Raw genomic sequence first — 24,751 nt, 5'->3', positions numbered from 1 at the left:
TATGGGGGGTAAGGAAGTGGTGTTAACAAACACAGGGACAAGGGAAAAACATGGGACACCAAATGGTAGAGAAGGGGGAGTGGCAGGCCTGGTGGGAAATGATCAAGGGTAAGGTTGCTTAGAGAAGAGGTATACTCTAGCCCAGGTGGCGATGAAGCATGGTAGTAGGGCAGGAGGAAAGTCAAGGGAGATGGAGGAAAGAGCTAGGAGTCAAAGGGCATTCATGGAGGTCTAGACAAAGACATGTACATGCAAATATATAGGAGGATGGGGAAATAGATCTATGTGTCTATATTTATAGGTCAAGTATTAAGGTGGCGGAAGGACCTCGGGCCTCTACTCAAACACTCCCTCAATGCATGAATACCTTCTTTTATTAAATTGGAACTCTATGATGCTCACTCTCCCGACACAACGGCTGGAGCCAAAGTGGGTGAACAAGTAAATGTGGTGAAGAAAGCTGATGGTGCCCGGCTATCAAAAGAGATAGTGACTGGGGTCTTAAAGGCTTGAAGATAAACAAGCGGCCATCTAGCTCAGAAGCAACAAAGTCCACATGGAAGAACACACCAGCCTGTGTGATCGTGTGGTCCCAAAGGGATCAGTTACCAGGCATCAAAGAACAAAAAATCATATCATTGACTGCACACCTCCATGATAGGATCGCTGAAGACAAATGGGTGCATAAGCAAATGTGGTGAAGAAAGCTGATGGTGCCCGGCTATCAAAAGAGATAGTGTCTGGGCTCTTAAAGGCTTGAAGGTGAACAAGCGGCCATCTAGCTCAGAAGCAAAAAAGCCCACATGGAAGAAGCACACCGGCCAGTGCCATCACGAGGTGCCAAGGGACCAGGTATAAGGCATCATGCAAAAAAAAAAACAAAAACAACGATATAAGTGTGTGTATGTATGTGTATATATGTGTATATGTATATATATACCATATTAAATGAAGGGGGAAGTGCAGAGTGGAGACCCAAGGCCCAAGTGTCGGCCAATGGAGATCCCCTCATAGAGGCGTTTAGGAGAGGAGATGAGTTAATTAGGGTGCGAGGTAGTACCGATGAAGAACACAGCTTTCCCCCAGATCCTGGATGCTACCTCCCCCCAACTACTATGATCCGAATTCTACCTTGCAGGCCTGGATAGGACAGAGGCTGTACACTGGTACATATGAGGGCTGGAGGTACAGGGAATCCAGGGTGGATGATACCTTCAGGACCAAGGGTGTGAGGGGCGATGCTGGGAGAGTGGAGGGTGAGTGGGTTGGAAGGGGGGAACTGATTACAAGGATCCACATGTGACCTCTTCCCTGGGAGAGGGACAGCAGAGAAGGGGGGAAGGGAGACTCCGGATAGGGCAAGATATGACAAAATAACGAGGTATAAATTACCAAGGGCACATGAGGGAGGGGGGAAAGGGGAGGGAGGGGGAAAAAAAAAAGAGGACCTGATGCAAGGGGCTTAAGTGGAGAGCAAATACTTTGAGAATGATTGGGGCAGGGAATGTATGGATGTGCTTTATGCAATTGATGTATGTATATGTGTGGATGGTGATAAGAGTTGTATGGGTCCCTAATAAAATGTAAAAAAAGAAAAGAGGAGAAAAAAATGATTAGGGCAGGGACTGTACAGATGTGCTTTATACAATTGATGTATGTATATGTATGAACTGTGATAAGAATTGTATGAGCCCCTAATAAATTGTTAAAATTAAAAAAAAAAAAGAATGTGCTCCCATGTTCCCAGGTTCCAGACACTACAATTAGTTTCAATTATTCGTCACTATATTGTTAGTTCTGATTTATATTGCTCCCTTGGATGTTGTCATCTGAATAGTGTAGTGAATTTTGTTATGGTAACCGGGATATTATAGTCAATTTTGGTATTGTTTCTTTTATAATAAGAAATGTGCCTTGGAATGCATGCTTACTCTTCTTGAAGTTACAAATAATCCGTTAATTTTGCTTTCCGCTTCTGTTCATGTTTGCTTGAACCCCAGATCAATGAGTTGTTCGGCTTTAAAGATGGACTGAGATGTGGACTCGGGACTGCAATCAAGGAATCGCTTAGATTCCAGCAGTCCTGTTATGACCGAATAAAGACTCCTCTACATTTTCACGGCAGTATAGTGGCCGTCAGTTATTCGAATCCGCAGCACTTGATAAAGTGTGTGTGTGTGTGTGGGGGTGCATTGAGAAGAAGGCCCTCAATGAAATGGGCTGACACTGTGGCTGCGAATGGGTTCAAGCTCAGGAACAATCGTGAGGATGGGGCAGGACCAGGCGGTGTTTCCTTTGCTGTGCACAACCGACTGCCTGGCACCTACCAAGAGCAATGACACCATGCTTTCCTTGATCACCTTTACTTCTAATGACAGAAGCAGCTCTTGGGCGATTGAAAGTGCACGAGAAGTAAAGATCATTCAGTGACTTGCCTTAGGCCTTGCATTTTGGTGCCTGGTCAGGTGTCAGGCTCATAGGCGCCTTTAGTGAGTTCCCTGTGTGCTTTTGTAGCTACCAAAGCTGGAACCGGTAGGTAACAGACCAATTCATCACCACAGCAGGTGGGAATGTGGAAGCAGTCCAGAGACCATGGATGGGAGACAGAGTCTGGTGTAGAAAGACTCAGAGCCTTGGTTCTGGGGCTCTCGGACCAGTTTGGTCACAAGATAACTCATGACCATGTGACCCTAATATACACACCCAGGCAAGGCATGTGCCTGAAGGTGACACTGCCCCTTCTTGGGCTGGCCAGAGGAGTTCAACAAAGTCGGCCAGAGGGAAAATCTTCGTATGTTGTTCTTGGAGGCCTGGTGTGGTGCCGGGTGGGCTAGTAACTGCACAATCAACAGTTTGAAATTACTGGCGGCTCCAAGGGAGAAAAATGAGGATTTCTACTCCCGTAAAGATTGACAGGCCTGGCAAGTCTCCTATCGGGTCACTAGGAATCTGAATTGACTTGATGGTAGTGAATTTGGTTGGTTTGGGAAGAAATAATTCCGTGGAGGCTGAATCTAGATGTAAACTTGGAAATGGATCGGAGGTCCTCACTGTAAACAGTGAGCCTATTGCAAACCTAGTGCTCAGAATTTAAGCTCTAATATGGATAAAAGGCCTAGTGATCTAATTCTGAAAAATTGGTCCTTGTAAACCTTAGAACGTGCTCCTATGCTGACCCACTTGTTGTTAGGCGTTGTGGTAGTTACATAATCTCCTGTCAACTTGATGGTATTAAGAGTAAATGGGGGTGGAGTTAAACCTGTCAATCAGGTTGCAGCTTGATGACCTCATTTGGAGGTCTTGGAGATAAATTGCTCAATGGAGGCTGGACACACACTTTCGCCTTGCCTTCCCTGTCCTGCTGTTGAGACAGTCAGAGAGCTGGAGGAGCCATAAGAAGACCAGCATCAGCGTTGACATATTTCCATGGCCACTGGATCCATCTATCCACCGACCTATGATTTTCCTGCATTCAGCATCATTGCATGTGCTGTGTGAGTCTAAATAGGTATGTATGGACTAGTATCGGACATATGGGCTGATAGCAGAATTATAGACTTGATCTGGAATGGGCTGGGATGTTTTCTCAATGTACCACAATTGCTCTTTAATATAAAGTTATCTCTGACACACATATGATTGTCTCTGGATTTGTTTCTCTAGTCACCACAGACTAACACAGGTGTCAAGTCGGCTCTGACCCATAGCTGCCCTGTGCACAACGGAATGAAACAGTGTATGACGGTCCTGCACCATCCCCACAATCATTCCTATGCCTGTCCCACACAGGGACACCTAAGTCAGAATTGGCTTAACTGCAATTGGGTTATTTTCTTCTGAAAAAATAATGAGGCTTGTCTGAGGGCTTTCATGAGGATGCACAGTTTAAAAAACAAAAAAAACCACCTATCATTATTTTAGCTCACTGTGTACCACAAAAGTTACCGTGTAATTATACTCTCTTGCTGGAGTGCTTAGTAATTTCATGATTGGCGATCTTTCATCTCCAACTAATATTGGGGAATTGATGCATTTGAGCTGTGGTGTTGGTTGGCGGGGGATCCTAAGCTCAAATATATTTTATAGACTCTTTTATGAAGTCTTAAACAGGACAAAAACCAGCATGATATCTGTACAAGAAAATACCCATATGTCATCAGAGGGAAAGCAGATGATACTGATGTTGGAGCAGCGGGCGACACAGAAAGCAGAAGAAGAGGTGCCACCACTAAATCAAGGTCTGGCTGTCACTGAGCAAGTCTTCTGTGTTTTCGAGGCATTCGGGAAAGCATCAGCTATTGGAGATTTTCAGGCGGGCGCTTTGATACTCAGCCTCCTCAGTGAAGGAGTCCTGATGGTGTCATGGTTCCACGTGCTGCTATCTGAAAGCCGGCAGTTTGGAACCACCAGCAGCTCTCTGGGAGAAAGACAAGGTTTTCTATTCCCGTAGAGTGACGCTCTCAGAAACTCAAAGAGGGCAGTTGCATCAGCACTGACTCAATGGCGTGAGTTTATTATTCACTGTTGGTCCTTCTTTCCCTTCTGCATTCCGAGTCTCTGGGGAGCCTGGACCTCAAGCCAGCTTCCAAGACCTTTCTAAGACCTGGGTGCTTGGGAAAGTAATGAAAAACGAAGACTGGCAAGGCAAGGAGGCACAAAGGCAATTTAAAGTTCTTCGGGGACAAAGGTTTACAACTGAAAGCAGCATCCTGGGATAAGAAAGCATCGCTCGTGGAAGAAATTAGTAGCATTAGAACATTCTGATCCATCTTCCAGGGCTCATCGTCGCTCCCTGAACAGCAGGCCATCTTTGTGTCTCAGGCCAACGTGGCAGTGCTCTTCACTGGTGTCCAGCAGGGAGCTTTTAACCGGCTACATCTATGAACAAGACATTCGTTGAAACCCTGAACTAAATTAAAATGAGTGCTTTGCTTTTCCTTCTTTGTGGGGGGTGAGGAGCAGTTATGTTTTGTTGCTTTAATCCAGACACCTCTCAAAATGCAGACCAAACTAGCTCATTTTCCCTGTGCATTGTGATTTAGAATTAGTCCTATTAAGTGCCTGTTAAAGATGCATTCGCTTGAACTTAGATGTTCAATGTTACTACTCCCAGCAGTTGTCCTTCCTGAAGCCACGATCAGCTCTTTGTACTCTTTAACGCACTCTTTTTCAGGTATGTACCGTAACTTTTCCGAACCCATTTAAAGAAGAAGGAACCCTCGTGGCCCTGCCAGGTGGAGCGTTGGGCTGCCCACCACGAGGTCATTAGTGCAAAGCCACCAGCTGCCCATCAGAAGAAAGATGAGGCTGTCGGCTGCGGTCAAGTTACAAAGGCGTGGCAGCCCTGGGTGGAGCCCAGTTCTACTCTCACCCACATGGGGCCACATGAGCTACTCTCACCCACATGGGTTCACACGAGTCAGAGCTGACTTGACAGCACCTGGTTGGGTCGTGGTCGCTGTGAGTGGGAACCACGTGAGGACAGTGGACTTGCTTGGTAGAGGGATTTTTATTCTGACCCACAGATCACTATACGTTTGAATTTGCCTCTGGAGATTACTAAAGTAAATGGTTTCATTTCTTTTTGTAGGTGCCCTTGGTGGCACAGTGGCTCTGATCCAGGTTGGCTGTTTGAACCCACCAGCTGCTCCTCTGGAGAAAGACGGGGCTCTCTACTCCCGTAAAGAGTCACAGTCTTGGACACCCGCAGGGCCATTTCTATGAGTCGATTTGACGGCAGTGAGTTTGCTCGGTGGTTGTTCTATGTGTCATGGAAAATATGAGCTATGTCATTTGATTGGTAGGTTTCTTAACAACAGCCATAAATTATAATCAATCTTTAAAAGTGATTGGTCACCTGTGGCCAGAAGGAAGTCTAGGTCACAGACTGTTTCACCTGAAGCCCTCAAATCCCCCCTACTCTTCATTGCAAATCATCACTGAATGGTTCTTAAATTCATTGTATTTTAACCATCTACTGAATTGGATCTACTGCCATCATGATGATTCTGACTCATAGCAACCCTATAGGACAGAGTGGACCCATCCCTGGGGCTTTCTGAGGCTGTCAATCTTCATGGAGCAGAAAACCTCATTGTTCTTCTCACGGAGCAGCTGGGGGGTTCGAACTGCTGACTTGAGGTGAACAATCCAATGTGTCACTGTGTCACCTACTACAGAGGTCACCAGACCTCCTTCACTGACCACACAGAGGTCATTTAATAACAAAATCGTGTATTGTATAAGACATAGAATTTGAAACCAATAAAGATTTGAATCTGAAAATTAGTGTGCCTTTTAAAGACTGCTGAGAAATGTGAACATTTGTTCTGTATCATATCAAAAAGAAACATGTTTATTACAAAACTGTTCTTCAACTCCATGCTATGTCAGAGGGTGATGTGAGCCCCAAGGTCAGCAGCGTGAAACACCTCCAAGGACAGTGGATTTGTTAATGTGGTTCTTCTAGCCAAGTCTTTGCCTCCCACCAAGCCACCCTTCCCAGAATGGGTCTGGTGGGAAGTAGGGGGAAGACACTGACAGGATTCCCTGGAGCACCACCCTGCTGTGTATAAAAGGAAGCCACCGAGAAGCAGGAGAAGGGACCTCACTAGCAGCAAGGGCCATGAGTGAAGCATGTCCTCTGGACCTGAGACTTCTGCTCAGTGAACCTCCTGGGTCCAGGTGACAGCTACAACATCTGAGGAGAATCAGCAGAAGCAGGAGCCAGAGCCTGGAACAGAGCGGTGGACATGGACCGCCCAGCCCACCGAGCAAGGAAAGCTTCGGTGCTTGGTGCAGGAGGCTGGCATTCTGAGTGGTGGGCACCTGGGCACTGACTCGGGGGAGTCGCACATGCTGCCCTGTGGAAGTGAAGAGGGGAGCCTTCGGGCAGAGGCTTACTGGAGTAGGGTGCCTCTGGGCACTTAATCCAGAGAGCTCAGTTTGCTGAGTCACTGAGTTTGAGCTGAGAGCCTTCCAGTGGAGGCTTATAGCTGGGGGGTACGCTTTTTGGGCATTGATAGGCAGACAAGGCAGAGCTATGTAACATGACCTGATAAACAACTCAACCCTGGGCATCTCTCACTGGCTTTACAACTTGCTAACTTCCTTCATATGCCCTTTAATTATGAATTTTGTCTGTGCCTATTAAAACCAATATTTTACAATGTAAAGAGCGCTTGATAGTTATTTCCCAACAGCTGTCCACTCTTTTCTTAAAGCATCGGTTAAAGAATTTTTAATTAGTTATTACTTAATTAAGGAATCTTTCATTAGTTATTAATTAAATAATCTCTCATTGGTTATTAATATGTCTTTCACACACGCTTTCTCATTTGAAAGTTTTCAACACTAGGAATACTTGCTTGTTTATAGTAACAGCTGAAAACCATGATGAACATAACTAAGGTCACTAAACTGTACGTGGGAAGGTTATTGAAATGGCAAGGATTTTGTTTCCTACATGTTTATCACACTTTAAAAAAATACTAATGGTTCAAAAAAAACCCCTAGAGAGGTAAAATAGAGAACTTCATTGAAGACAGTGGAGCCGCCGGCTTCTTCTCCAGGAAGACTTACAGTCTTGAAAACGCACATGGGCAATTTACCCTGTCCTCCTCAATGGTTTCCTGTAAAAGGGTAAAACAGTATCAATTTCAATAGAATTGTATAACCTATACCTGTAGAGAAGGAGTCACTGAGCAAGGGCATTTAAATGCCTCAGGTGAGTTGGGTAAGAGTTATTTTAGGTTTGTTACCAGTCAGCAATAATAAAATCATTGATTTTTCAAAAAATATATTTTTATTCACAAAATAAGTTAAATATTTAAAAAATATGTAGACCTAATGTTGTACTGGGTGAGATCAATTGACACCCTTATTAATAATTAAAGCCTTTATTAACAGCTGGTTCAAGAGGGGCCTAGCACCCTGAAAAACACTCTCGACCCAGCACAGAGAAAGGGCAGGATTTTTTTTCAATCATTTTATTGGGGGTTCGTACAACTCTTATCACAATCTATATATACATCCATGTATCGAGCACATTTGTACATTTGTTGCCATCATCATTCTCAAAACTCTTGTTCTCCACCCAAGCCCCTGGCATCAGGTCCTCATTTTTTCCCCTCCCTCCCCACTCCCCACTCCATCATGAACCCCTGATAATTTATAAATTATTATTTTGTCATATCTTGCTCTGACCCATGTCTCCTTTCCCCCACTTTTCTGTTGTATGTCCCCCAGGGAGGAGGTTACATGTAGAGCCTTGAAATAGGTTCCCCCTTTCTAACCCACCCTCCCTATCCCCTCCCAGTATCGCCACTCATACCACTGGTCCTGAGGGGATCATCCGCCCTGGTTTCCCTGTGTTTCCAGTTCCCATCTGTACCCGAGTACATCCTCTGGTCTAGTCAGACTTTTTTGGTTGTGTAAAGGGCAGGATTTTTATTGTTAAGGCAGAGGGCTGGCTTAAGGGAGGGATATCCAAGCACTTGCATTTTTCACCTATCAGGTTGGCAGGAATGGCACAGGGGTGGGTGGGGTTGGAGTGGCACTAGGGGGAACAGCAGAGTTGCAGGTAATAATTTAAAGTCTAACAGGATAGCTTCTCTTTCTTGTTAATTGGGCAGGCAGAATCTGGAGGCATCTACAGAAATTCAAGGTCTGTCAGTAGGTCCGGGAGGCGAAGGAAGGGGAGTAAGGGCAGCTGGGTACTCGCAGGGGTAGGGTGGGGGTTGAAGGTTGTTTAAACCAAACCGGAGTTCTTCACGCTAAGCTGGGTTACTACACCTAGTAGAACAGAGATGGAATAAACACCTGGTGTTTAGGGAACGGAATATGACCACCTCTTCATGAACACAGGAACACAATGAGTTCACATACCTATGTAATGAAGCCCCAAAAGCAATCATTTAAATTGAGTGATTCAGTTAAGCAGGTTTGGTTGCGTCTAAGTGGATCAGCCACTTTGACTCCGTGCTGGTCTTGAAGTGTGGACGTGGTTCCTCGCTGTGGAATTTCGTATCCTGACACAGGCAACTAATCTGTCATTTCGTTAGTGCTGTTCGTTAATGCTGGGTTTTGTTCTTAGAGTTTTTCTTATACCCAGGTATAAAACAACCCCATCGCATGTCATGTATACCTTCACCAAACAAAAGAGTGAAATATTTACCTTAATTTTAAAAAGGAAAGTTAAGCCAGGGTGATCAGGCAGGGAGGGGGTGGGATGGGGGTGGGGGGAGCAGGGAACCACAAGGGAAGAATATGCTCAGGACATCTCAAGCTGAAAGAACTGAAGAAAAAAATGTAAGCCTCAAATTGAAATATTGAAGAAGTCTACAGGCAAAATGGTGAATGGTGTAGGACGCATCAGAAGAATATGGAAGGAAGATACAGAGCCTTGTACCAGACAAAACTGGTGTATTCAACCATTTCAAGATGTAGCATATGTTCAAGAATTGCTGGCATTGAAGAAAGAAGTCCAAGCTACACTGAAGGCATTAGTGAACGATGACGTCCCAGGAATGGACAGAAAATCCACTGAAATGTTTCAACAAACCGATGCAGCACTGGAAGCACTCAGTCATCTATGCTCAGAAATTTAGTGGACTGCTAGCTAGCCAACAGTCTGGAAGATATCTATCTTTGTACCCCTTCCAAAAAAAAGTGCCCCGACAGAATGCAGAAATATCAAACAATATAATTAATATCACATGCAAGTTGTGTTAGACCAGGTTGACTAGAGAAGCAAATTCGGAGATATATATATATGAAAGAGCTTTATATCAAAGAGTAATTTTATATCAAGAAAATATCCCAGCCCAAACCAGATCAAATCCATAAGTCTGATATTAGTTCATAAGTCTGATACTAGTCCCTAAATCCCCCTTGAGACACACACAGTCACAAGCAATGATGCAGAATGCAGGAAGATCACAGGTCAGTGGGTGAAAAGTCTGTGGATCCAATGGCGGTAGAAGCATCACAGGGCTGGTGCAAGTCTGCTGCATGGCTCACTCGGGTCTCAGCATGGCTCCACCTGGCTTGTCAACAAGAAAGTAAAAGCAGAGAGAGAGTGTGTGCTCTGCCTCCAGAGAGGAAGCTCCCAGAATCCTCATGAGAAGGCCATGCCCACGAGGAAGCATCATCAGGCTGTGACCTGGTTGACAGGCTAGACTCCACCCCTATACTTATTTATCAAGTTGATATGAAATTACGTAACTACCACCAAGTAAAATTTTGCTGAAGGCATTCAAAAGTGTTGCAGCATTGCCATTGACCAGGACCTGCCAGAAATTCAAGCTTACTTCAGAAAAGGACATGTCATGGGAATATCATTGCTGACATCAGATGGATCTTGGCTGAAAACAGAGGCTACTAGAAAGATGTTTCCTTGTGCTTTGTTGGTTATGTATAGGCATTGACCGAGTGGCTCATAACAAACTATGGGATTCCAGAATGCTTACTTGTGCTTATGTGAAACCTGTACATAGAACAAGAGACAGTCATGAAACAGAATAAAGGGATTAAAATCAAGAAATATGGGTGTCAGACTTATATTCTGCGATGGTTAATAGAGTTTATGTCAACTACACACTCCTGGGTGAAGTCCAACCTATCAATCAAGTCCCAGTCTGTTGACATCTCCTTGTGGGGGGAGGAGTGGAGAGGGGTGACCTTTTGTATAAGGGAGAGATCCTCAGCAGAGTTGAGCTCTCTTTTGCCCCTTCACCTTCTGCTGGGGCTGGATCCTGTGTCTATTCATCCATCTCCTGTTGTGTTGCCTGCCAATCCCAGGAACAATCAGGGGACAGATTGTGGACCTTACTGGCCTGTGGCCCTCCTGATTCATCAGCCTGCTTCCTCTTGGTCAGTTTCCAGAGCTATCAGAGTCAGAGAAGTCTTCAGCTCACATCTGACCAGTGGACTTAAACTAGACTGAATCTAGTTACTTCTACAACTGTGTAGGACACGTTTTTGATATAAATCTCCTTCTACATAGACAAACAGGAGCTCCGGTAGTGTAGTGGTTATGTGTTGGGCTGCTAACCTCAAGGTCAGCAGTTTGAACCCACCAAGTGCTCTGAGGGAGAAAGATGAGGTTTTCTACTTCTGTAAAGAGTTACGGTCTTGGAAACCCACAGGGGGCAATTTTACCCTATCCTTTCGGGTCAATATGAGTCAGAATTGACTCAATGACAGTAAGATTTTTTGTTTTAGCTCGTTTTTTTAGGGGTGTATATGTGTGCGTGTGTGTGTATATGTATATACACATACACATATCACTGGTTTTGCTTCTTTAAAGCACCCAACATAATACCTATCTTCATCATCCTTATTCCATCTCTAGGCTGAGCAAATAATTCCGTAAACTGGACTACATGAAGAAAGAATGTGCTCACTGAGTGGGATGGAGTCCTTTTCTTTCCTGTTGCTGTGCAGTGGCACCTGTGTACTTGCAGTTTGTTGTAAATGTGCTGATGAAAGGGTTATGTCTAGTCCTTTAGGAAACAGGTGCATAGGAATCTTGGCAGAAAATTCATCATTGGTTGCAGGTTTCTTGGTACTGACCCCAAAAGTTGCCTGAATCTAAGCAGCATATATAAATTTTAACTCATCTTACCACTCATTTGTGATCAATGCTACTAGATATTCAGAGATGTATACTATATGTTATGTCCTCAGAGACAACCATGAGAAGATGCTGGCACATTGTCAGACAGAGGTAGGAGTTGTATCAACGTGGTCTTTAAATGAGTGTTTGTCCTGCAAATCACTCACTGGGGATGTAGAAGCAGCAGTAGGCATGTCTCAAGGAGGTTGCTTTGATTCCAGCGGAGTCACTGGCATAGGCGTAGGAGTGTATTGCGCCATGTCCAAGGTCAAGGAGGTGACATCGGACAATAGCTTATCCCACTTCTCATTCAAAGGTTTTAAGTTTAAGTTAAGACCTGTGATGATTGCTACAAGGCTGGAAATGTTGTCTTTAAGGTCATTTTTAACCTTTGTAATGATTTCAGAGACTTCAGAATACTTGGGTTCTGCCTCCTCCTCCCTTTCCGTCTTCTTCATGGGCTCTTCAGCGGGCACATGTGTGGCTCTGTTGCTAGAGTTGGTGTTGCAGGCACTGTCTCTGGGCTTGCCAGTGATGGAGGTTCATCCTCAGCCATGTCAGATGCTGTCGACATTAGCGCTTTCAAGTCGTTACTTAGACAAAATTCCATTGATTTTGCTACTTGTAAACCTAGGAAACTCTAGGTTTTCTGCTCTTAATTATGAATCTTTTGAATATGTGTTTGTTAATAGACCTTCATATCCAGTATTTGCTCCTAAATCCACATCACAGAGGCTTCAGTCCTGACCAACCCACTGAAAGCCGCTTTCCTTGAAGTCTCCAACTTCCCCAATTTCCAAGCCCACGAGTGATTTCTCTGTCTTCAATTCCTCTGTACTCTGTTTCTAAATGCACAACAGCTCATTCCTCAGAAGTCTCTGCTCCTGGTGTGGATTAAGTTGTCCTTTATCGTCGGTCTCTGCGGAGGTGGCCTCAAAACGAACCACCTTTTTCTTCTTGGTGTTTTGTAGGAAATATCTGTTCCTGTGAACTTGAGGATGTGATTTTTCTTCTTTTTTCCCATTAAAATTTGCTCAGTATACAGATTTTTCAATAGGCTCCAAGATTGCGGCTCTGGTATCTGGTTGCGATTCCTTAGTTTGCATTAGTCAAGTTCTGTGGATTGTTTTGTTTGAAAGAGGGTTAATGAATTTAACAACAAAAACTGCCCCCTGTGAGTTTCTGAGAGTTTACGTCTTTATGGGAGTAGAAGGCCCGTCTTTCTGGTGGTTTCGAACTGCTGATGTTGCAGATTGCAAGCTTAACTCATAACTACTAAGCCTCCAGGGCTCCTTCAATGAACTTCAGGATTATGCACATTGGGTAGCTGGGTAAAATCTCTCTCTCCCTGCTTATCTGCCTGTATCTGCTAGAGGCATGCTAATGTGCTTAGTGGACGGAGAAAGATGGATTAAAGCACTGGATTTCCTAGAAAGATTATGTCCTAAGTAATTATTGTCAATTTGAGTCAGTGATGCAAAAGCAAACCATGTACCCATTAGACATCTGTTCTTTTAAATATTTAAAAAAATAGTGCAGCCTTTGTTAAGCAAGATTTTCCCTCTTACCAGGAAGGACATTCCCAGTTTCTCTCTTATAAACAGGCACGCCTCCCAGGAAGCACCATCAACCTGGTTGGCAGGCTGGACTCCACCCTCCGCAAATACAAGTTGACAACGTAAAATCTATCACAACAACTAACATGAAACATTGTAGTCCAACTGACTAACATGAAATATTGTAGTCCAACAATTTGAAAATCTAGATGGCATGGACAAATTCCTAGAAAACACTACCTACCCAAACTAACACAAAGGTATACATTGTAGACAGCTCCCTTATAAAAAAAAAAGATTAAAGATACCATAAAAAATTTCTAACCTAAAAAAAAATATATCCTCAGGACCAAATGACAATCCTGGAAAGTTTTACAAACATTCAGATAAAAACTGGAACCAAGTGCAGCTACTCAATTGCTTCAAAATACAGATGAGAACAAAGCACTACCAAACTCTCTCTGTGATGCTAGCCCAACCCGGACACACACGGCAGGCACAGGCATCGCAAAAAAGAGAAGAACAATGTGATCCAACTACTGAATTGTATGATATGTGGATTATGTCCCAATAAAACTGTTTGAAAAAGAAAGATAACCACAAGACAGTATCCCTTATGAACATAGATGTAAATATTTTCCACAAAATTCTAGCCAACTCAAGTGGGACTCATACCAGGGTTGTAAGGGTGGATCAGCACTAGACAACCAATCATTGTAATCCACCACAACAGTAAAACAAAGGAACACATCCATATCCCATCCCAATTGATGCAGAAAAGACCTTCTGTAAACTCACTGCTGAGCCAAGGACACCGTTCAGAGGGTTACGAAAAGAGGGGGAATAGAAACAGGAAACACCGAGAGGAAGTGGGGTGAGTGAGGGCACATTGAGGGGTTTGCCTTGCATAAGTTGAAACAAAAATGTGTATGAATTGTTAAGATAAAACTGATCTCCTATTCTGTTAACCTTCACCTAACTCACAATCAACTTTTTTTTTAAATTTAAAGAGCAAACAAACAAGAACTCACCACCCTTTTCCTGATGAAAGGACAGGGAGAGATCTATAGTTCCACTTTAGGCATCGGGTCACGAGCTTTTAAGACTTCAAATGCTACCTACCCCCCCCCCCCCAAAAAAAAACCCAACACAAAGAACTCAGCAATGTAGAGCGTTGTTTTGATGGAGCATGGTATGCCAGTTGACCTTCTTGTCCTCTGAGACTATAGTTCTCAATTCCTTGCCGCAATGACTCAGACTCTTAAGATGTTTGGTTACATCTAAGAAATTTTTATAACTTTGCTTTCTGTATGCTCCTCCACATATGGATAGATTTCAGAAAAGGTAAACACCTTTGTACAAATATTTTTGTCCAACCTATATATATTTGTGGGTATGCTCCCGCTCTCTCTCCCAAACCCATTCAATCACATGTTTGTCTGTGTACTATCTTATAGATCATCTTTTGCAAGATTGTGTATATAACAGTATTTAGCTACTGTCTTTAACTCTTTTACTTCCTCCGTCTCCTCCAGCCTCTTATCATTTTTGGCCAAACTTCTTTATTGTATGTTGATGTCCTCCTTATCCAAGTTGACAGGTGTCGACCTTCGAGTCAATAAATCACCATCCTTTCTCCTCCCATCCATGGTAACAGTCAAAGAATAGTTCTTTAGGGTGAAAACCTTTTCTTGACTTCTGAAAATAGTTGTGGTTGTTGTTAGATGCTGTCAAGTTGGCTCTGACTCAGTGGCCCCATGACTATTGAAATACAAGTTTCCTCTAGTTCCTAAATGCTTCCCCTCCCCTCCCCCATCATGATCTGAATCCTACCTTGCAAGTCTGACTAGACCAGAGGATGTACACTGGTACAGATAGGTACTGGAAACACAGGGGATCCAGGGCAAATGATCCCTTCAGGACCTATGGTGTGGTTGGCGATACTGGGAGGGTAGAGGGAGGGCGGAGTAGGAAGGGGGAACCGATTACAAGGATCTACATGTGACCTCCTCCCTGGAGGATGGACAACAACAGAAAAGTGGGTGAAGGGAGACGTCGGACAGGGCAAGATATGACAAAATAATAATTTATAAATTATCAAGGGCTCATGAGGGAGGGGGAAATGGGAAGGGAGGGTAAAAAATGAGGACCTGATGCCAGGGGCTGAAGTGGAGAGCAAATGTTTTGAGAATGATGAGGGCAATGAATGTACAAGTGTGTTTTACACAATTGATGTATGTATGGATTGTGAAAAGAGTTGTATGAGCCCCTAATAAAATGATTAAAATAAAAACAAAACAAAAAAACAAATAGAGCATGATGAATCTGGATCTATATCTATTAGTGTCACAGCTGTCATTTCTCTAGGTTATATACCAACTAGAGGAACTGCTGGGTCATACTGTATTTCTTTTTCTAATTTTTGGAGGTAGTGACACAGTGGTTGCATATTTTAGTCTCATCAGCTGTATACGTGTAGTCTAGTCTCTTCACACCTTTGCCAGCATTTTTTTCATCTTTATTACTAATGTTGTGGTGAGGCGACATCTCCTTGTGTGATCTTTGTCCTCAAATGGCTAAGATTGTGCACTTCTCTTCATGTTTGTTGGCTCTCTAAATATCTTCTTTGGTGAAGTATCTGCTTATGACCTCTGCCTATTTTTGTTATTTTCCTTTACCCATTTTAAAATTCAATGATCTGTTTTTTACTAGTTGAGGGGTTGGATCTTTCTATAAATTTTAGAGATTGATCCCTTGTCTGATATGTCATTGCCCAATTTCCCACTCCCAGCCCCCACCCCAGTCTTGGATTTTCTTTTTATTCCTTTGGTGAAATATCTTGATGTCCATAAGTGTCTCATTTTCTGGGTTTTTTTATTTAATCATTTTATTGGGGGCTTGTACAACTCTTATCACAATGCATACATACATCCATTGTGTCAAGCACACTTGTACGTCCGTTGCCATCATCATTCTCAAAACATTTGCCTTCTACGTGAGCCCTTGGTAAAGTGTTTCATTTTCAAGATGTCCTAGTCATCTAGTTTGCCCTCTGTAGTTTGTTTTCAGATATGATCGATAGTGTACTTATGTCATGGATTGGGGGCCCTACATTTGTCCATAATTTTTCATTGATTATCTTTATATATTTAGATATATAAAAACACTTAGGCCCTTAATCCAGCTTGATTTCTTTTTTGTATATGGAATGAAATATGGGTCCCCTTTGATTTTCCTGCAAGTGAACATCCAGTTAAAGAGACTACCATTTTCCTATTTAATGTGTTTGGATCTTTGTCAAAGACCAGCTGTCCATAAGTGGATGGATTTGCTTCTAGGTTTTCAGTTTCATTCCACTGGTCAGTGTTTCAGTCATTGTACCAGTACCAGGCTTAGAGATAGGGAAGTGAGAGGCCTCCTTCTTTGTTCTTCATTTGCAGTTCTTTGCTTATTGGGGGGTCTCTTTTCCATATAAAGTTAGTGATTACTCTTTATAAAATGTTGAACTTTTGGGGTTTCAACTATTAACTTTGTGGTTAGCAGCCCAATGTTTACCCGGTCTCACCACAATGACTAAGCCCAAGGCCAGCTACTATTTTGACATCTAGCATCACATACGGGTTTTGCCTGATTTCAACAGAAGCATACCATATGGATGCTTTTGTGCTAGATATCTTGGGATCAACATTCTATTTATTTATTTTTATAAATCATTTTATTGGGGCTTCTTATGACTATCCACAGATCAATTGTATCAAGCTCATTTTTATATATGTTGCCATCATAATGTTCAAAACATTTTCTATCAGCATGCTATTTATGAGATACATTCAGGCTGTATTGAATCGCAGTTAGCTCCTTCTAGATGCTGAGCAGTGTTTCACTGTGTTCACACACCACTATTGATTCTATTGTTAATGAGCATTTGGGAGTTTCAGTTTGAGGCAATTAGGAATAATGCTGTTATACAGGTTCTTGCACGTCTTTGGGTGAATGTCTACATGTATTTCTTCTGGATAGAATTGGTAAATTCCTATGTTTAGCTTTAGTAAGATAATGTCAAGGATTTTTTCCAAAGTAACTGTACTAATTTAAACTCCCACTAGCAATGTATGGGAATTTGGGTTGAATTATTTCCCATATTATTTAAAGTATCCCAGGATACAAAAGAAGAAGAAGATGATGATGATGATTACTAAATACAAAGGCTACTAGTATCCTGGAACAAAATTTGTGCAAGATAGAACAAAAGACAAAAATTAGCACAAGGCCATTTTAAACAGACATTCAGAGATTTTAAAGAAAATATTAGCAAGTAGAACCCAGAAGTATTTTTAAAAAGCATGACCAGAATTAGAATAGGCTTGTCCCAGGAATATGACATTGAAATATTGAGAATTTAACTATATAATACATTGGAATTTCTATTATTTTACATTAATGTTATTAACTTGTATTAAGTTATTTACCTATTAATATTTGCTACTATAGCTCATTAAAATAGAAAATTAATGTGATTGCTTTCAAAGAAATTCCCATTTCAAATTGAAAAATCAAGAAACAGAAAAATATAATTGTTTACACTGCCCTATTTTCTCTCATTTACTTTTCCCATGAATCTTCTATTATTATCTCACATGCAGGTAAACCTCTATCCAAAATAACTTAAAATTTTGATTTTATTTCATTGTTCCTTTACTATTAGCTGTACAGTCTTGTACTTGAGTTGCTTAACCACTGTGCTTATTTCCTGTTTGTAAAATAGAAATTACATAGCCATCACTTGTCAGTCAGTTTGTCTTACTGTAGTGGCTTAGGAGTTGCCATGACACTGGAAGCTATGCACTGGTATTGTAAATACTATTAGCATCATCCATGGTGGACAGGTTTCAGTGGAGCTTCCAGACTAAGACAGACTAGGAAGAAGAAAGCGATAATGCACTTCTGAGGTACTGAAAGCCTTAGGAATAGCAGTGGAATGTTGCCTGACGTAGTGCTAGAAGCTCTTTAGGTTGGAATGCACTCAAAATACAACTGGTGGAAGAAGTGCTAGAAGATAAGCTCTTTAGGTTGGAATGCACTCAAAATACAACTGGTGGAAGAGCTGCCTCCTCAAAGTAGAATCAACCATTGGACTTTGAAGTGGATGGCATACAATTTTAGGATATTCATTTGCTGATGTGGCATGACTTAACAAGAGAACAGCCGTGAACACCCATTAATAATTGGAATGTGGGATGTATGAAACATGAATCTCAGAAAATTAGAAGTCACCAAAAATAAAATGTATAAAATCAATATTGTAGTTATCTGCGAAGGAAAATCAACCTATTGTAGCTATTCTGAGTCGGACAAATATAGAGACTCCTATGCTAGGAATGACAGATTGAAGAGGACAGCATTACCTTCACCAGGAGGAATATTTCAAGATTTATCCCAAAGTACACTGTTGTCAGTTAGGTCATTAGGTTAATATGCATAGATCTAAAAGACCAGTTAACACAACTCTTATTCAAATTTACATGCCAACAACTAATGTCAAAGATGAAAACATTGAAGTTTTAACCAACTTCTATGATCTGAAATTGATCAAACGTGCAAGTTGATAATTACAGATGATTGGAATGCCAAAAACTGGAAACAAAGATAATGGATAAGTAGCTGGAAAATATGGTCTTGGTGACAGAAACGGCTCCAGAGATAGCATGGGAGAATTTTTCAAGCCAACTTATTCATTGCAACTACCTTTCTGGAAAACATGCACATGAACTGGAAAACATGCACATGAACCTCACCAGACAGAATACATAGGAATTAAATCAATATATCTGTGAAATGAGATGCTGGAGAAGCTCAATATCATCAATTGAATAACGGTCAACTGTGGACCAGAGTATCAATTGCACACATGAGAGTTCAAATTGAAGTTGAAGAAAATTAAAACAGGTCCAAGGGAGTACCTTGCTTGCCCAAGTGAAGGGGATGGATGTGATACCCTTAGTAATGATCAAAGACTACCAATTTCATTATAGATTACACCTCAACATAAAACAAAAATTCTCCCAATTGGAACATCATAAAGAGAGGGGAAAAATAAAGTGGTCAAGATTTCTTTTAATTGGATCTACAATCAATGCCCATAGAGCAGTAGTCAAAGAATAAAATTACGAGGTACCTACGACCTCCAAGAAATAAGAGCCAGGTGGATAGCACATCTTTTGGACTCAGAGTTCCCATACTAGACGGCTTCTAGATCCAGGAGAAGATTAATGTCAACACACATGTAGACGTCCAAGAAACACAGGGCCTATAGATTTTGTAAGGCAGCAAAGACTTTCCTTCAGAGCCAAAAAAGAACGCCTTCCCCTAGAGCTAACACCCTGAACTCGGACTTCCAGCCTCCTAAACTGTGAGAGAATACACTTGTTTGTAAAAGCAGAGAGGAAGGAAGAACATGGGATGGAGGGAGGAACCCAATGACATATGGATTGGGTAAATCTCCTGCAAAAGATCTCTTTAAAGTGTTAAAAAGCAAAGATGTCACTTTGAGGACTAAGATGGGCTTGACCCAAATCATATTTCATAAGCATGTGAAGCTGGACAATGAATAAGGAAGACCAAAGAAAGGACTAAGTGTGATACTTCTTGGGTGCTCAATGAATGTTTGTTGAATTTTAAATTTTTTTAAAGTAAATAATTTTATTGGTGGCTCTTACAGTTCTTTTAACAATCCATACATCCATCCATTGTGTCAAGCACATTTGTACATAAGTTGCCATCATCACTTTCAAAACATTTTTTCTACTTGAGGCCTTGGGATCAACTCATTTTCCCCCTTCTCCCACCTGCCTCTCCCATGAACCCTTGATAATTTATAATTTTTTTCCATGTCTTACATTGACAGTTGTCTCCCTTCACCCACTTTTCTGTTGTCCATCGCTCTGGGAGGAGATTATATATAGATCATTATGATTGGTTCCCCCCCCCCACCTATCTCTTACCTTCCTGATATGGATACTTTCAATATTGGTCCTGGATTCCCTGTTTCCAGCTCTGATCTGTACCCATGTACATGCTCTGGTCTAGCCAGATTTGTAAGGTAGAATTTGCCTCATGATAATGGGCGGGGGAGAAAGCATTAAAGAACTAGAGGAAAGTTGTGTGTTTCATCAGTGCATCAGTGTTATACTGCACCCTCACTGGCTCCTCTCTTGTGACCGTTCTGTAAGGGGATGCCTAACTGTCTACAGATGGGCTTTGGGTCTCCACTCTACCCTCTCCCTCATTCCCATTGATATGATTTTTTGTTCTGGGTCTTTATGCCTGATACCTAATCCCGTCGACACCTCATGATCACACAGGCTGGTGTGCTTCTTCCGTGTGGGCTTTGTTACTTCTCAGCTAGATGGCCACTTATTTTCTCAGGCCTTTAAGACACCAGGTGCTCTAGCTTTTGATAGCCAGGCACCATCAGCTTTCTTCACCATATTTTCTTATGCACCCATTTTGTCTTTGTCGATCGTGTTGGGAAGGTGAGCATCACAGAATGCTAGGTTATTAAAACAAAGTGTTCTTGGGTTGAGGGAGTACTTGAGTAGAGGCCAAATGATGGTCTCCTACCTTACTACTTAACATATAAATATATGTACATAGATCTATATCCCTACCATTATATATATTTACATATGTACATGCCTATATTTAGACCTCTGTTAGTGTCTTTGCCTCCTAGTTTTTTCCTCTATTTTCTTTTACTTTACTGTCCCACTATCATGCTCAGCCTTCACTTGGGTTGCAGTAATTCCTCTCGGCTGCATTGCCCCTGATCAAGTCCCACCAGGCATCCTATACTTTCCTCACCAATTTTAGATCTCTTGTTGTTTCCTTGTTTTGGGGTTGGTTGACACCCCACTTCCTTTCCCCCACCTCTCCCTCTCCCATGTCCCTCTGGAACCATCAGACCCAATGTTTTCTCCTCTGGATTGTTTATCCACCCTAGCCATCATCAGTTTCAAAACATTTTCCTTCTATTTGAGCCCTTGGTATCCACTCCTTTCCCCCCACCCCAATCTTGTGTTTATTGAATTTTTTAAACAGTTTTATTAGCACTTTATCCACAGATCATGAAGTTAGATCATATCAAGTAGAGTTGTACAATTGTCATCATATTCAATTCTAGAACATTTTCTTCTTTGTTGTATTTATTGTAATTCATGTAATTTTTTTCTAATTGTGGCAAAAATATACACAACATTCTCCAAATCCACAATTTCTACTTGTATAATTCAGTGTCATTGACTGTACTCTTTTCACGGTGCACCCACTATTGATATCCTTTTATTCTACCACCATTGACAGAAACTCAATGCCTTCTATGCAATAACTCTTTCCCCTTTATCTATGGTAACCATTGGTCAAATTGGGTTTCTTCTTCTTCTTTTCCTCCCGTGGTTTTCTTGATATAGTATTCATATATCATATACTTCCATGGTTAAATCAAATTTAAAATGAGTTGTATAATCACAATCAGTTCTAGTGCTCCCTCCCCATTCCCGAATTCATTGTTTGTTCCCCAAATCCCCTCACCTCTCTATCTCCCCTCCCACCCCACATGTCTATATCCCCTATAAACCCTTCTTTCAGTTATTATCTCCATGCATCTATTCCTTTTGTGCTTCACATACTGGGGAACCCAACAAAAACAATAAAAAACAAAATAACGTGATTGTGTTCGTCTGGGTTGACTAGAGAAACAAATTCATAGACACCCATATGCATTGAGAAAACATCCCAGCCCAGTCCAGATCAAGCTCATAAGTCCGATATTAGCCCATATGTCCAATACCAATTGATAAAGTCCTCTTCAGACTTACAAAACACCTGCAATGATGCCGAATGCAGGAAGATCATACGCCAGTGGGTGCAAAGTCTTGTGGATCTAGTGGTGGTGTAAGCATCTCAGTGCTGGTGTGGGTCTCCACATGGCTCCTCCAGCTCCAGGGCTCTAGTGTAGATCCATGTATCTTGTCATCAGGAATACTAAGCAGAGAGTGTGTAGCAGAGAGAAAGTGTTTTCCACCTCCAGGGAGGAAAACAGGAGTTTCCCGAGTCCTCAGGAGAAGGCCATGCCCACACGGAGGCCTCATTGACTGTGGCCTGATTAACATACTAGATTCCACTCCTTCACAAGTTGAGAAGAGATTATGTAACTGCGACAGTGATAAGGATAAAGTAATAATAATATAAAGATAAAAATACGATGAGTAAGAAAGAAAAGACCATCATCAATATTTAAAAAGTCAGGTAAGAAATTTCTGTTATGAACAAGCAAAAAATACTTGAACCTAGAACAAATTCAGGTTGGGTCAAGAGGGAGGTCAACTGACCAACTATCAAATTCAATTTCCTATAATGAAGTTTACAATAATCTCTATCTGATGATAAAGTTGTTCGAGTTCTTTGCCTGTGGCTACAGGGAATGTGCCAGAGGATTAATCTAAGTAGATACTCTGCAGATGGGTTTTGGCCTCCCACGGTCCTCCATAGCCTTCTACAAATGGGATGTTCACAATTTAAGCTCTGATACGTTTCCCTCTGTCATATTTGGATTTTGTTACTGCCATCTTTGGATCACAGAGGCTGGCGTACTTCTTCCATGTGGACTTAGTTGACTCCTCACTTAGATGACTTTTAAGATCCCAGACACTATTCTGATTGATAGCCAAGGCACCATCTGCTTTCTTCACCACACTTTGCTGAAGCACCCTCATCTTCAGTGATCATTTCATGCAGGTGAGTATGGACCAGGGCCATGTTATCAGAACTGTTCTTGGGGCTAGAGATAGTGGGGGTTCAGAATCCATCTGTTTGGCCATGGAATATGCACGACCGAGGCTTATTTGAATTTTGACCAATATTTCTCACCTTGTTATTTCTCATTCTGGTAGCTCATCCTGTCATACTTATCTTTGTACCCCTGTCCAAAGTCTAACATCAAGTGCTTAATAACCACTCTTTGAAACATTTCCCTCTATTCTTAATGCTTTGACTACTATAGTACTTCATCCCTTTTTTTATACCACTGCTTTGAACATAATAAGCACTCTTAACTATTACTATGAATGATATCGTTGAATATACTTAAATTCCTTTAGGATGATCTTAATTTTCTGCTCTCACCTTACACTATCTACAAAGCACAGCTGCGGTGGCTAAGCTCAGAAGAGAATGGTCCCAACGGAGGAATTTCCTTTCCTTTTCTTAGGCTCCTGAGGATGGAAGGATGCGGCAGGTGAGAGGAGCGAGACATGGAAAAGAGTCACTCGACCCATCAGCAAGGCCGCGTGAAAATCTCAGGCAACACAGGCGCGCGCGTTTGTTTGGAGCGCCTGGGACCCAAACCCGCGGAGGCGGGCGGAAGCGGAACCTTTGTTCGCACTCCCTGTTTCCCGCGACTCCGCTCAGATCGCGACACTTAACAAGTCGTCGGACTCTTTCCTCGACCCCCAGCCCCCGAGGGCCTCTCCCGTAAGTGCGTATCCGAGTGTGACTACGCATCGGAACAGAACGGCTAACGAACACCCCAACAACACACCACGCTTCCCCGAGCGCCGTCTCCGGAGCTGGGTCCCACGAGGCGTCCGCCGGGGAAGGCGCCCGCCCGGCCCGCCCACGTCCCCCGGCGCGGCGCAGGCCCCAACGTCGCGCGCCGAGCAGGGGCGCGCGTAGCTCCGGGCGCGCGCGACCCCGCGCCCCCTCCGCCCCGCCTCGGCGGCCCCGCCACCCACCGCGCGCAGCCGAGCTCGGCGCTCCGCACGGCGCTGCCTCCCTGCTTTCGCGCCGTCGGAGCGAGCCGCTGAGACTCGGGCTCTGGTGGCGCCCCGGGGCAGACGGGAGGCTGACCTGCACGGCCCGGGGGCAACGGGGGAGGCGGGCAGTGCCGCCAGGGCGAGCAGGAGGGGAGCGGGAGCCCCGTGGGAGCTCGCGTTTAGGTTAGGACGGAGGCTGGTGTGCCAGGCCCGGATCTGCTCGAACGTCCGGCTCCAACTGGACTGACCCGACCTAGAGGGGGGCTGCCTGAGCCAGGCGACATGGCCTCGCCCTTCCTGCCCACCGGGGCCACCACGGGCGACAGCGGCGGCGAAGTGAGCTCCGGGGACGACTCTGGGGATGTCGGCGAATCCTTGCAGAGTCCCGAGACCGAAGCGGCGAGGAACCTGTCCGAGCTGTTCGAGAAGGCTGCGGCGCACCTCCAAGGCCTCGTGCAGGTGGCCAGCCGGGAGCAGCTCCTGTACCTGTATGCCAGGTACAAGCAGGTAAAGTCGCAGGGACCGGTACCTGTGGCAGAGGAACCAGAAGGTTATTTTTTGTTCTTCCCAAAACGGCCAACATGCGTGGTTCATGGCTTAGTGAAGTTTGCGTGTGTTTTTTTGTTTTGTTTTGTTTTTTCCTTCTGCTGGAGATTAGCTCTTTCTGGACCTGGAAAGATCCAGCATACTCTCCTTAATGGATTTGTCGTTGCACACTGAATGATCGTTTTGTACCGTCTTCTCAGCCTTGTTCAATGGCCTTGCACAAT

General features: G+C 43.1%; 1 protein-coding gene across 2 annotated transcripts in view; it reads left to right on the top strand.

The window, feature by feature from the left end:
* The first annotated feature begins 23,628 nt into the window (after positions 1–23,628).
* The window catches only part of ACBD6 (acyl-CoA binding domain containing 6), a 180,061-nt gene continuing 178,938 nt past the window's right edge, over positions 23,629–24,751 (top strand). The window contains exon 1 of one of the 2 annotated variants that reach the window (XM_075528052.1): positions 23,629–24,488. In XM_075528052.1, the coding sequence (XP_075384167.1) occupies positions 24,264–24,488 (225 nt within the window). In that variant the 5' untranslated portion in view covers positions 23,629–24,263. The remainder of the gene's footprint in view (positions 24,489–24,751) is intronic. The other variant, XM_075528046.1, reaches the window with a different exon arrangement.

Source organism: Tenrec ecaudatus, chromosome 1 (assembly GCF_050624435.1).
Source record: "Tenrec ecaudatus isolate mTenEca1 chromosome 1, mTenEca1.hap1, whole genome shotgun sequence".
NCBI classification, from domain to species: domain Eukaryota; kingdom Metazoa; phylum Chordata; class Mammalia; order Afrosoricida; family Tenrecidae; genus Tenrec; species Tenrec ecaudatus.
This window is presented reverse-complemented; position numbering and strand designations above follow the sequence as displayed.